Here is a 15,182-nt window from a genome sequence, read left to right as displayed (position 1 = left end):
TCAATATTTTGTGTGGCCGCCATTATTTTCCAGCACTGCCTTAACCTTCTTGGGCATTGAGTTCACCAGAGCTTCACAGGTTGCCACTGGAGTCCTCTTCCACTCCTCCATGACGACATAACGGAGCTGGTGGATGTTAGAGACCTTGTGCTCCCCCACCTTCCGTTTGAGAATGCCCCACAGATGCTCAATAGGGTTTAGGTCTGCAGACATGCTTGGCCAGTCCATCACCTTTACCCTCTTTAGCAAGGCAGTGGTTGTCTTGGAGGTATGTTTGGGGTCGCTATGTTGGAATACTGCCCTGCGGCCCAGTTTTCGAAGGGAGGGGGATCATGCTCTGCTTCAGTATGTCACAGTACATGTTGGCATTCATGGGTCCCTCAATGAACTGTAGTTCCCCAGTGCCGGCAGCACTCATGCAGGCCCAGACCATGACACTCCCACCACCATGCTTGACTGTAGGCAAGACACACTTGTCTTTGTACTCCTCACTTGTTTGCCGCCCCACATGCTTGACACCATCTGATCAAAATAAGTTTATCTTGGTCTCATCGGACAACAGGACATGTTTCCAGTAATCCATGTCCTTAGTCTGCTTGTCTTCAGCAAACTGTTTGCAGGCTTTCTTGTGCATCATCTTTAGAACAGGCTTCCTTCTGGGACAACAGCCATGCAGACCAATTTGATGCAGTGTGCGGCGTATGGTCTGAGCACTGACAGGCTGACCCCCCACCCCTTCAACCTCCGCAGCAATGCTGGCAGCACTCATATGTCTATTTCCCAAAGACAACCTCTGGATATGATGCTGAGCATGTGCACTCAACTTCTTTGGTCGACCATGGCGAGGCTTGTTCTGAGTGGAACCTGTCCTGTGAAACCACTGTATGGTCTTGCCCACCGTGCTGCAGCTCAGTTTTAGGGTCTTGGCAATTTTCTTATAGCCTAGGCCATCTTTATGTAGAGCAACAGTTCTTTGCCATGAGGTACCACGTTGAACTTCCAGTGACCAGTATGAGAGTGTGAGAGCGATAACACCAAATTTAACACACCTGCTCCCCATTCACACCTGAGACCTTGTAACACTAACGAGTCACATGACACCGGGGAGGGAATATGGCTAATTGGGCCCAATTTGGACATTTCCACTTAGGGGTGTACTCACTTTTGTTGCTAATGGTTTAGACATTAATGGCTGTGTGTTGAGTTATTTTGAGGGGACAGCAAATTTACACTGTTATACAGGCTGTACACTCACTACTTTACATTGTAGCAAAGTGTCATTTCTTCAGTGTCGTCACATGAAAATATATAATAAAATATTTAAAAAAAAATGTGAGGGGTGTACTCACTTTTGTGAGATACTGTATGTATTTATAGACATATAGACACATATAAACACAAATACATATGAACACATATATAGACATATACTGTATATAAGTGCATTGAAGAACTTTGCCATTAAGTAGATAAAAACATGTAAAACATATTTATGTAATATTAAAAGGTTTTAACTATGTATTTACTGTACATATTTCACATTCCAATGTTCTACACATAGCAGAATATATTCTATGTATTTTTAAATAGATATTCCGACAGAGCATACAATTATCAAAAGCTTTCCAATTTACTTCCATTATCAAATTTGTTTCATTCTCTTAACATCCTTTGTTGAAGGAGTAGCAATGCACTACAGGGAGCTAGCTGAACACATCAGGTGAACCAATCACAAAAGGCTTATATGTGCAGTCACCAATCAGCATATAGCTCCTCCAATAGTGCATTGCTGTTCCTGAGCTTACCTATGTATCCAATTTGCTTAGGTAATTACAGAACTAAAGATATTACCAGAAGCAAAAGATTGATTTTTTTTATGCAGCATATAAATAGACTTCTATTTTTTATTTTAAAGGGACCCACTTTTTTCTTTCAAGCTTCGGATAGAACATGCATTTTTATAGAAATGTTCCATTTAAATCATACTTTTATGATCTAGTTTGCTTTGTTCTCGTTGTATCCTTTGTTAAAAAGCATACATATGTAGGCTCAAAAGCAGCAATGCACTACTGGGGGCTAGCTGCTGGTTGGTGGCTGTCCATATATCTCTCTTGTCATTGGCTTACTCAATGTGTTTAAATGACTCCCAGAAGTACATTGCTGCTCCTTCAACAACAGACACCAAGAGAATGAAGCAAATTGTATAATAGAAGTAAATTGGAAAGTTATTAAAAATGTTATAATCTTTCTAAATCCTTTGGGTTTTATGGCTCTTTAATGTAAGTTATTAGACACACACTCATATGCTTGTAATATTTTCAGTTTACCACAAAACATGATGTGATTTTATGGCAAATGGACATTTTTTTTTTTGTATTTTTGCATTTTCCAATTATACAATAAAAAGTATGAAATAGAAATACAAACCTCTGTCACTGAACATGTGGGACAGCATACTGTCGGGCTCCTTACTGACAAGTGTGCTCCTACAGCAAGATGGAATAGGTAATGAGTCAACAATAGATAATAGCAAGTAAGAAATTCAGTGGTTAAAGGACATTGTAGTAAAGAAATTCTACCCTGTATATGAAAAAGCAGCAGTTGAGTTTAAAAAAAAAATAATAATATATATATATATATATATATATATATATATATATTACATTTAAGTAAAGACTACAATTTGAAATAAATAGAAAGTGCAACAGATACCTAAGTGGGAATACACATTGTATTAGGCTTGTTTGTTGAAGTAAAAGAAAACCAATATGGTTTTCAAGATAAGTAGCACATGCCGTTAATAGGGATACCCCGATACAGATACTAGTATCGGTGACAATACTGAGCATTTGCATGCGTACTCGTGCTCAATGCTCCGATATCCGCACCGATACATTTGGCCAGTTGCCTACTCTTTTTGCCTCATCTTGCTGCAGCACGCCTACTCTGTTACAGCCCTGTGAGGGAGGAAGGAGTGACCCGATGCGCAATAAAAACAGGAACCCGGAATGACGTCACTTCGGCATCATTACAGGCACGCGAGGGAGCAGTGTGCTGGATGGTGTGAATGTGCCGTATAAGCACTTACCACTATGGATTACAGGCCAGCTACAGGACAGTTAGGTAGGCAATCAATAGTGTGGGTCTCATGTCTAATCTCCCGTTCATGCCAAGCGGACTGTTCATTATAGCATCCTGAGCAATTTGAAGCATTTCTGTTACATCAGAAAGTTTGACATTTCCTTGGCTTAAAGGGATACTGAACCCACATTTTTTCTTTTGCGATTTAGATAGAGCATGCAATTTTAAGCAACTTTCTAATTTACTCCTATTATCACATTTTCTTCATTCTCTTGGTATATTTATTTGAAAAGCAAGAATGTAAGTTTAGATGCCGGCCCATTTTTGGTGAACAACCTGGGTTGTTCTTGCTGATCGGTGGATAAATTCACCCACCAATAAACAAGTGCTGTCCAGGGTCCTAAAACAAAAATTGACTGGCTCCTTAGCTTAGATGTCTTCTTTTTCAAATAAAGATAACAAGAGAACGAAGAAAATGAATAGGAGTAAATTGGAAAGTTACTTAAAATTGCATGCTCTATCTGAACCACAAAAGAAAAAAAATTGGTTTCGGTGTCCCTTTAACCGACTGACTGAACCAATATGCTATTTATTAAACACTCTGAAGGTATATATACACACTATGTGACTGTGTACTCAAACCACTGACTGGCAAATGTATGCCTAATTCCATGTGCTTTGAAGCAGCTGTGCACAGTGCCAAAATACATGAAAATTCAAAACATATACTGAATTTGCTTTTGCTTATTGTATCTGCATACTGAGATCTTATTATTCTTTTATTCAGATTATTTGTTTAGAACAGTTCTCAAACAATCAGCCATATAAAAAAAAAAAAAAAAAAAAATACTTTAAAGGGACACTGAACCCAATTTTTTTCTTTCATGATTCAGATTAAGCAACTTTCTAATTTACTCCAATTATCAAATTTTCTTCATTCTCTTGGTATCTGTATTTGAAATGCAAGAACCTGGGTTGTCTTTGCTGATTGGTGGATACATTCATCCACCAATAAAAAAGTGCTGTCCAGAGTACAGAACCAAAAAAAAAAAAAAAGCTTAGATGCCTTCTTTTTCAAATAAAGATAGCAAGAGAACGAAGAAAAAATGATAATAGGAGTAAATTAGAAAGTTGATTAAAATTGCATGCTCTATCTGAATTATGGATGAAAACATTTGGGTTCAGTATCCCTTTAAAGCTGGAGGATATTTGCATTTTTGTGTGTACCATTCCAGCATAGACCTATTTCTTTCATGTAATTGGCAAGAGTCCATGAGCTAGTGACATGGGATATACAATCCTACCAGGAGGGGCAAAGTTTCCCGAACCTCAAAATGCCTATAAATACACCCCTCACCACACCCACAATTCAGTTTTACAAACTCTGCCTCCCTATGGAGGTGGTGAAGTAAGTTTGTGCTTGATTTTCCTCTGTGATTTTCCTCTGTTCCACTCAGAACAAGCCTCTCAGCATTTTAAAGCCTGATTCCTCTCAGAGTACAGTGCTTGTCAGAGGGATGTGAAGGGAGTATCACCTATTGATTCTATGGTTTTCCTCACGGGAAATCTTTTCATAGGTTCTCTGTTATCGGTCGTAGAGATGCATCTCCTACCTCCCTTTTCAGATCGACGATATACTCTCATATTCCATTACCTCTACTAATAACTGTTTCAGTACTGGTTTGGCTATCTGCTATATGTGGATGGGTGTCTTTCGGGAAGTATGTTTTTATTACTTAAGACGCTCTCAGCTATGGTTTGGCACTTTATGTATTAATATAAAGTTCTAAATATATGTATTGTACTTATATTTGCCATGAGTCTGGTTTATGTATATTTCCTTTTGCAGACTATCAGTTTCAAAATTGGGCAAACATATTTAGGAAGTTATTTTTTCTTACCTGGGGTATAGTCTCTTGGGCAAAATTAGGCTTGCGAGGCCGCAAAATGCCGATATTTATTGCGTCATTCTTGTCGCGATAATTTTTTGGTGACGCAAATTCGCCATTTCCGGCGTCTTAGTTGATGCCAGGTTTCCTTGCACAAGGTTGCGTCTGACATGACGCGAGTTGCGTCATTTCCGGATGTTCTAAGCGCCAAAAAATTTCATTTTGCGTTGCACGTCATACTTTGCGCCAAATAATTTAATTATTTAAACCCCACTTCCTATATGCCTCTTGCCTTTTTCTATGATCAGAGGGGTATGCTGTTTGCATTTTTTTCCCATTCCTGAAACTGCCATATAAGGAAATTGATAATTTTGCTTTATATGTTGTTTTTTTCTCTTACATTTGCAAGATGTCTAAATCTGATCCTGTCTCAGAAACCACTGTTGGAACCCTGCTGCCTGATAACAGTTCTACCAAAGATAAGTGTGTCTTGTAAATTAGCGGAGATTATATCTCCAGCTGTAGTATGTAACAGTTGTCATGATCAGCTTTTACATGCAGAGAATGTATCCATCAGTACTAGTATAATGCCTGTTGTTCCCTCAACATCTAATGTACATGACACTGACAAAATCTACTTATCTCTTTAAGATGGAGTATATTTGTTCCTTGTTAAAAGAAGTATTGATTACTTTAGATATTGAGGAAACTAGTCCTCTTGATACTAAAACTAGTAAACGTTTAAATTCTGTTTATAAACCTCCTGTGGTTACTCCAGAGGTTTTTCCAGTTCCTGATGCTATTTCTGATATGATTTCAAAGGAATGGAATAGGCCTGGTACTTCTTTTATTCCTTCTTCTAGGTTTAAAAAATTGTATCCTTTGCCAGCAGTTAGATTGGAGTTTTGGGGAAAAAGTCCCCAAAGTTGATTGGGCTATTTCTACTCTTGCCAAACGTACTACTATTCCTATGGAAGATAGTACTTCTTTTAAGGACCCTTTAGATAGGAAACTTGAATCTTATCTAAGGAAAACTTATTTATATTTTGGCTATCTTCTCAGGCCTGCCATTTCTATGGCTGATGTTGCAGCTGCATCAACTTTTTGGTTGGAAAGCTTAGCGCAACAGGAAACAGATCCTGATTTGTCTAGCATTGTTCGCTTCCTTCAACATGATAATCATTTTATCTGTGATGCTATTTTTGATATCATCAAAATTGATGTTAAATCTATGTTGTTAGCTATTTTAGCTAGAAGAGCTTTGTGGCTCAAATAGTAACAGTTTATTTGGTTCTCAGTTGGATTCAATTATTTTAACTGTCACTGGGGTGAAGGGAGTTGTTTTACCTCAGGATAAAAGATCTAAGGGTAAATCTAAAGCTTCTACTCGCTTTCGTTCTTCTCGACAGAATAAGGAACAGAAAGCCAATCCTACCCCCAAAGAATCTGGTTCCAATTGGAAACCTTATTCAAGTTGGAATAAATCCAAGCCTTTTAAGAAACCAAAGCTAGCCCCCAAGTCTGCATGAAGGTGCAACCCTAATTCCAGCTCAGATGGTGGGGGGCAGATTAAAACATTTCAAAAACATTTGGGCAGGTTCTGTCCAAAATCATTGGATTCAGAGTATTGTCTCTCAAGGGTATCGAATAGGATTCAGAGTAAGACCTCCTGTGAGAAGATTTTTTCTCTCTCATGTTCCAGCAAATCCAGTAAGGGTCAGACTTTTCTGAAGTGTGTTTGAGACATAGAGCTTTCAGGGGTAATCAAACCAGTTCAGTTTCCGGAACAGGGTCTGGGGTTTTATTCAAATCTATTCATTGTCCCAAAGAAAGAACATTCATTCAGGCCAGTTCTGGATCTGAAAATTTTGAATCGTTTTGTAAGAGTGCCAACTTTCAAAATGGTGACTAAAAAGACTATTCTGCCTTTTGTTCAGCAAGGTCATTATATGTCCACGACAGACTTACAGGATGCACATCTTCATATTCCGATTCATCCAGACCACTATTGGTTTCTGAGATTCTCTTTTCTAGACAAGCATTACCAATTTGTCGCTCTTCCATTTGGGTGGGCTTTTAAAGGAACAGTCAACCATAGAATTGTTATTGTTTTAAAAGATATATAATCCCTTTATTACTCATTCCCCAGTTTTGCATAACAAACACAGTTATATTAATGTACTTTTTACCTTTGTGATTACCTTGTATCTAGGAACCTTCTTCCAGCCCCCTGATCACATGACTGTGACTGTTTATTATCTATTGTTTTAAATTTAGCATTGTATTGTGCTAGATCTTAAATAACTTTCTGTGCCTGAACACAGTTTTATCTATATAGCCCACGTGTACTTTCTGTCTCTGTGTTGAAAAGAGATTTAAAAAGCATGTGATAAGAGGCAGCCCTCAAAGGCTTAGAAATTAGCATATGAGCCTACCTATGTTTAGTTTAAACTAAGAATACCAAGAGAAAAAAGCAAATGTGATGATAAAAGTAAATTGGAAAGTCAATTAAAATTCCTATCTGAATAATGAAAGTTTAATTTATACTTGACTCTCCCTTTAAGAATGAAGCTTCAGTTGATCAGATTTGCAAAGCAGCAACTTGGACTTCTTTGCATACATTTACTAAATTCTACCATTTTGATGTATTTGCCTCTTCGGAAGCAGTTTTTGGTAGAGAAGTTCTTCAGGCAGCCGTTTCAGTTTTATTCCTCTGCTTATGTTTCAAGTTTTTTTTTGTTTTTTTTAATTATGAGAAAAATATTTTTTTGAATGTGGATTATATTTTTTCAGTGGAAATGGCTGTTTTTATTTTATCCCTCCCTCTCTAGTGACTCTTCTGTGGAGTTCCACATCTTGAGTATTGCTATCCCATACGTCATTAGCTCATGGACTCTTGCCAATTACATGAAAGAAAACATAATTTATGTAAGAACTTACCTGATAAATTCATTTCTTTCATATTGGCAAGAGTCCAAGAGGCCCACCCTTTTTATGGAGTTTATGTTTTTTTTGTATAAAGCACAATTATATTTCCAGTTCCTTTTTTGATGCTTTATACTCCTTTTTCTATCACCCCACTACTTGCCTATTCATTAAACTGAATTGTTGATGTGGTGAGGGGTGTATTTATAGGCATTTTGAGGTTTGGGAAACTTTGCCAGTCCTGGTAAGATTGTATGTCCCATACGTCACTAGCTCATGGACTCTTGCCAATTACATGAAAGAAATGAATTTATCAGGTAAGTTCTTGCATAAATTATGTTTTTATAATACTGAGATAAAGGTGGATATAACCCTAAAGTGCCTGAACACGGTGTCACTTAACATACAGAATGATAAAAGACAGTATTAATCATATTGCTATAATCTCTTTGCTTGCAGTCCTTGGACCTTAATATTTTCTAATTCTATTAACTTATTCTAGCATTAAGAGGTGCCACTCAAACAATTTCAAAAAAATATATTTTATGGGGCACCAAACTGAAATATTGTATGCTTTCCAAACTTTTAGAGGCAGCAAACACCTTGTAATCTTATTACATCTGAAGAATCTCTGTATTGTGCTTGGGAAACTGTCACATGACAATAAAAAAGTATCAGTAATTGGTATCGGCGAGTACTTGAAAAAAAAAAAAAAAAGTATTGGTACTTGTACTCTGTCTCAAAAAAATGGTATTGGTGCAACCCTAGCCGTTAAGACAAAAAAAAAAAAAAATTACAATCTATTTATAAATACTTAGAACATATTCCCCTATGTGAAGAACATTGGAATGTAAAATATTTACAGCAAATACATAGTTAAACACTTTATCAAATATAAATATTGCATAAATATGATTTTACATGTTTTCACCTACTTGACTGCAAAGGGCTCCAATGCACTAACATATATATATATATATATATATATATATATATATATATATATATATATATATATATATATATATATATATATATATATATATATATATATATATATATATATATATATATATATATATATACATATATATATACACACACACACACATACAGGTAGCCCTCAGTTTACGTTGGGGTTAGGTTCCAGAAGGAATGGTTGTAAATTGAAACTGTTGTAAATTGAAACCCAGTTTATAATGTAAGTCAATGGGAAGTGAGGCAGTTAGGTTCCAGGCCCCTCTCAAAATTGTCATAAGTAACACCTAATACATTATTTTTAAAGCTTTAAAATGAAGACTTTAAATGCTAAACAGCATTACAAACCTAATAAAATAATCACACAACACAGAATATATAATTAAACTAAGTTAAATGAACAAAAACATTTGCTAAACAGCATTATAAACCTAATAAAATAATCACAACACACACTTTACTTGCATTTTTATGCAAACAATTCTTTCTATGCATTCCAATCTGGACTGATTTATAGACAGGAAGATTGTGTTCCTATGAAAGCTGCTCGATAGCTCAGGTCTAGTTATACTGATTCATTTTAGCTTGCGTGGCTTGCATATCTTTGCTGCAACACAAGCGGACAGCTCCACCTACTACTACTACTACTACTAAAATTTTTCTTTCATGGTTCAGATAGAGCATGCAATTTTAAGCAACTTTCTAATTTACTCCTATTATCAAATTTTCTTAGTTCTCTTGCTATCTTTATTTAAAAAAGCAGGAATATGATGCATAGGAGCTGGCCCATTTTTGGTTGAGAACCTGGGTTATACTTGCTTATTGGAGGGTAAATGAAAGCATCAAATAAGCAAGCGCTATCCATGGTGCTGAACCTAAAATGGGCTGGCTGCTAAGATTTACATTCCTGCTTTTAAAATAAAGATAGCAAGAGAACGAAAAAAATGATAATAGGAGTAAATTAGAAAGTTGCTTAAAATGTCATGCTCTATCTGAATCATGAAATAAAAAATTTGGGTTCAGTGTTCCTTTAATCAATGCACTGCTTCTCAATGCTTTTCAATAGCAGTCACATGACTGAAAAAAAAGGTTGTTATTCTGGTGCAAATTGAACCGTTGTAAACCAAGGGCCACCTGTATATACATACATACACTCATATGTGTTTTACTGTATATTTACTGTACATATTTCAAATTCCAATGTGCTTAACTTACAGGATAATATTATTTGTATTATTAAATACACACATACCTATACTATAATTGCGTTTGTAGTGTCCGACGCCGTCGGCAGTTGCGCACACATCTTCAATGGAATGTTGGCAGCGCAAGGCAGCAAAGCTGCATCCAGGTCGATTCTGAAAATGGTAGGGTGGTGAAAGGATCCACCGAAGGTGGATTCTTGGTGCCACCCTGCCATTTTCGGAATCCACCGGGATGCAGCGAAGGCAAACGGAGCATAAAAAAACAAAAACAAAAAAAACAAACCACTGCCCGCACGAAGTATAACAAAAAAAACACAACAAACCAACCACACGAAGTATTAACACATACACCGCAAACCCACACATCGGCAAAAATATTAAAGTAATTAACCCCTTAACCGTCAACCACCCACATCGCAATAAACCTAATTACCCTATTAACCCCATAAACCGCAAAAAAACCCACATCGCAATAAACCTATTTACCCTATTAACCCCTAAACCCCCACATCGCAATAAACCTAATTAACCCCTAAACCGAAAACCCCCACAGCGCAATAAACCTAATTACCCTATTAACCCCTTAAACCCGCCAAAAACCCACAAAGCAAATAACTAAGCCCCCTAACCTAACACCGCCTTAATTAACACAAATTACGTAATGTTACAAAAATAAAAACAGCTAAGATTACAAAAATAAAAAGGCTAACATTACAGAACATAAAAAACAAAATTACCAAAGTTTACAAAATTAAACATAATCCCTATGAAAATAAGCCCCCCAAATAAAAACACCCCCTAATCTAAGAATAAACTACCAATAGCCCTTAAAAGGGCCTTTTGTAGGGCATTACCCTAAGTTTAACAGCTCTTTTAAGAAGTAAACATACTAAGACCCCCTAACAGTAAACCCACCAAACCCCCCAAAATAAAAAACCTAACACTAAAAAAAAAACTAAACTACCCATTGCCCTGAAAGGGGCATTTGTATGGGCATTTAAACAACCAATAGGATTTCAGTAGCTCTCATCAGATTGGCTGATTTGAATAATCAAATCAGCCAATAGGAATTCAAGGGACGCCATCTTTAATCACGAACCTTGAATTCACTATTCATTGTACGGCGGCGATTGGAAAAAGAGGATCCTCCACGCTCCATGGCTCCGCGGTCGCCGGTCTTCAGTTCCGCTGTCCTGGATGAAGAAAAAAAGAGGGCCCCGCTTGGAAGATGTTGGCAGTTTGGAAGAAGACTTCACCGCATGGAAGAGGACCTTCTCTGCCAGACTTCAGGACCCGTGAGTATCTATTTGGGGCTTTAGTGTTAGGGTTTTTTTTTTTTTTATTATTGTTTTTTTTTAGATTAGGGATGGGCAGCAAAAGAGCTGAATGCCCTTTTAAGGGCAATGTCCATACAAATGCCCTTTTCAAGGCAATGGATCTCCTGGCCCTGCGGTGGGAAGTCGGCCGCACATCCCCCACGGTGGGTCATAGGTGATCCACGAGACCCCTCGGAGAGGTCAGTATCGGTCAACAAGGGTAGAAGTGTGGGTTACTGGGCAGCATCATACAGGTCCCCTGTATCTGTCAGAATAGTGCCCGGTTCTTCATCGTTAGCGCGGCTCAAGAAAATTGTAGGCCACAAGGATTTTCTTCCCGTCACTGTGCTTAATGGGGTCGGAGGTAAGATCGGAGTGGCTGGTAAGGTTCTCTTGTCGTTTGGCACTAGAGCGGCTTCTGCTATAAAGGTGGACATAAGTCCCACTGGCTGTCGATAGTCTCTCTTAAATCACCCCTCTAGTAGCGGTTATTAGGTTGATAAAACTATCATCAATCTTGTGCTCAAGATCCCCGAGTATGGCGCTTGTACAAGTGATGATGATTCCTCCATGATAAAGTTTAGTTAAAGTTAATATCAATAGCAGAACAAAAGCTGCGCACCACGGGTTACCGAGGGGGATGGGGGGGGGGGGGGGAGTTGAGAGCTCGACAGTAGGCCACAGCCTCAGGTCTTAACAGGCTTGATCTATTCCTGGACTGTATAGATGGTCAATCCCAGCAGCAAACAGGGTGCAAAATGGCTCAAGAGTTGTAAGATGTGGATCTGAAGTAGGCTGGTAGGTTTCAACTTAGGATAAATAGGCAGATTATTGATAAAAGATCCAGGAGCTTCATAAAGTGCGACCAGCCATGGCCACCTCTTAGCGATGCCTCCCTACTTCTATTATTTAATTTGCATTGTTCTCATGCTATCCTTTGTTGGAAAGAATACCTAGGTAGGCTCAGAAGCAGGAATGCACTACTGGGAACTAGCTGCTGGTTGGTGTCTGCACATTGAAGCCTCTTCTCATTGGCTCACCTGATATGTTCAGCTGGCTCTCAGTAGTGCACTGCTGCTCCTTCAACAAAGGATACCAAGAGAGCAAATCAAATATGATATTATTAATTAACATGAAACATTGTTTAAAATTAATATAAAATGCTCTATCTGAATTATGAAATAAAAATTTTGGGTTAGATGTCAGTTTAAATACAGAAGAATTGCGTAATCAAAAAGTGCATTATAAATAGACAATGCATTAACACTTTTACACCACCAATAGATTTTTTTTCTAACAATTTTTAAAATGTCCTTTCATGTCCCGTCCCCCTGTATCATGTGATAGCCATTAGCCAATCACAGACTCATATACACTTTGAACTCTTATACATGCTCAGTAGGAGCTGGTGCCTGCATTCTCTATCTATATTATAAAAGTTAAACGTTGACTTTAGTGTTCCTTTAATACTTTGTAAGTGACAATTTAATAAAAAGTTAAATTGAGCCACAGATACCGCCCTCTAGTATCTTCCCTTTTAAGGTGTTTATTTCAATAACATATATTTCTCAGCTATCTCTCCAGGATAATTCAGCACTGCTCTCTTTGTCATAAACAGAATACAATCCTACCGTGTGGTGGTGAAATATCTTCCTCCGACATTTAGTGTCAGCCAGTCTGTGTGACTTCCTGTTAGCTGTTCAAGTGGTACAGCTTCTGGTACCGGATCTTGGAAAAAAATAAAATTAGAAACACCTGGGGTAAAAACTGCTAAACTTGTGTATTAAAAGATACATTAAACTTAAAATGTTATAATGTTTAATTAAGGAAGAATGAAACAACATTGCAATATACCTTAAAGGGAATTTATAATGGTAATATAAAATGATAAAATCGTATATATTATACATATATATATATAAAAACAACAACAACAACTTTGCAATATACTTATTATTTACTTTGTCCCCTTTTCCAGTACTTTCATTCTAAAGTTATGAGCTTTTCAGGTCCTGATAGAAAAGGAAGTACAGAACACTGGATGTGTGGAATATAACACTCTAGTGACCTATCTATAACTGTCCCTAATTGGCCACAACAGAGAAGGTAACCTAAGTTACAACATGGCAGCTCCCATTGTTTTATAGACACTAAAACTTTACAATTATTTTGTCAATATTTAAACACCTAATGAAACTTTAAAAAATACATCTACATGTTATTCTCAGACTAATCTTTTCTTTGAATGCATCATTCTATCTAGCATTTCCTTTAAGTCTCTTTAAAGGCCCATTATAGAGGAAAAACAAGTTAGAGCTAATACTATGTGTTAAAGGGACATAACACAAGTTGGGATAGAGACAAAATATAATAATATGTACTTTAAATTACTTTACCTGCAAATTTATACTGCAGTGCCTCGCCATTAAGTCTTTCTCCCCCCACACAATTCCTTCTATGGCTTTGTCTATATCTATTGTTGTTTTGGTAGAATGCAAAAGTGCATAGGGATTATTTGCTGGAGCATGCCTAGAAGCTGTGAACTCAGTTGAAATACAATGCCTGTGTCTAAACACTGATAAGGGGGGGGTGGAGTTGACTGCGCCAGGCAGCTAAGCTATGCAATTCATTTTGCTTATTTTTAAAAATTATTTTAAAATACTTGCCAGCAATTTTTAAACAATTTTTTAATGCAAACTATTTTGAATTAAATTAGCCCTTTTAGGATATGCACAGATCTCAACCTGTTTTATGTCCCTTTAAGCTCCACAAAAGGGTGCCTCCATTATATTTAAAAGGGACATTAAACCCAAAATTATTCTGTCACGCTTCAGATAGAGAGTATACAATTTTAAACACTTAACGTCTATTATCAAATTTGTATCATTCTCTTAGTATCATTTGTTGAAGGAACAGCAATACACTACTGGGAGCTAGCCAATGACAAAATGCATATGTGTGCAGCCACCAATCACCACCTAGCTACCAGTAGTGTATTTCTGCTCCTGCGATTGTCTAGGTATGCTTTTCAACAAAGAACAAATCAAATTTGATATTAGAAGTAAACTAGAAAGTGGTTTGAAATCATATGCTCTATCTGAATTATGAAAGAAAAAAATGTTAGGTTTCATGTCCTTTTAAATGGACATTATACACTTGTTTTTCTTTGCATAAATGTTTTGTAGATGATCTATTTATATAGCCCATAAAGTTTTTTTTTTTTTTTTTAAATGTATAGTTTTGCTTATTTTTAAATAACAACATTGCTTTGATTTTCAGACTCCAAACCAAGCCCCAAAGATTTAGAAGAATACCGACGTATACCTACTCCAGCTTGCTTCTGTTTGTCTAAATGGTCTTTTCATATGCATCTGTGCATATTATTCTTTATAGTAGTGTCTATTACATGAAGTGATATGAAAATTGGTGTATACTGTCCCTTTAAGCCAAGTGAAATTGAACTAAACTTGCAACATTCCATGCAGTGATTGGTTAGCCATTACTTATTTACATTTATCCCTATTTGGCCACAGAAAAGAAGACCACGAGTATGCATTATATAAAATTTTTAAAGCCTTTTTAAAATGGGACAGTCTAGTAAAAATTTAACTTTCACGATTCAGATAGGGCTTGCAATTTTAAACAACTTTCTAATTTACTTTAATCATCAAAATGTGCTATGTTCTCTTGATATTCTTTGTTAAAAGATAAACATAGTTAGGCTCATATGCTAATTTTTAAGCCCTGAAGGCCGCCACATTTGTCAGTGCATTTGGACAGTTTTTCAC

At 36.8% G+C, this 15,182-nt stretch overlaps 1 protein-coding gene across 1 annotated transcript in view; it reads right to left on the bottom strand.

Annotated features, from left to right (window-relative positions):
• Positions 1-15,182, bottom strand: part of KCTD9 (potassium channel tetramerization domain containing 9) — a 76,597-nt gene that overhangs the window by 48,941 nt on the left and 12,474 nt on the right. The window contains exons 4-5 of the mRNA XM_053718113.1: positions 13,026-13,122; positions 2,428-2,486 (exon numbers count right to left, since the gene is read on the bottom strand). Of these exons, the coding sequence (XP_053574088.1) occupies positions 2,428-2,486; positions 13,026-13,122 (156 nt within the window). The remainder of the gene's footprint in view (positions 1-2,427; positions 2,487-13,025; positions 13,123-15,182) is intronic.

Source organism: Bombina bombina, chromosome 6, assembly GCF_027579735.1.
Source record: "Bombina bombina isolate aBomBom1 chromosome 6, aBomBom1.pri, whole genome shotgun sequence".
Classification (NCBI taxonomy): domain Eukaryota; kingdom Metazoa; phylum Chordata; class Amphibia; order Anura; family Bombinatoridae; genus Bombina; species Bombina bombina.
This window is presented reverse-complemented; position numbering and strand designations above follow the sequence as displayed.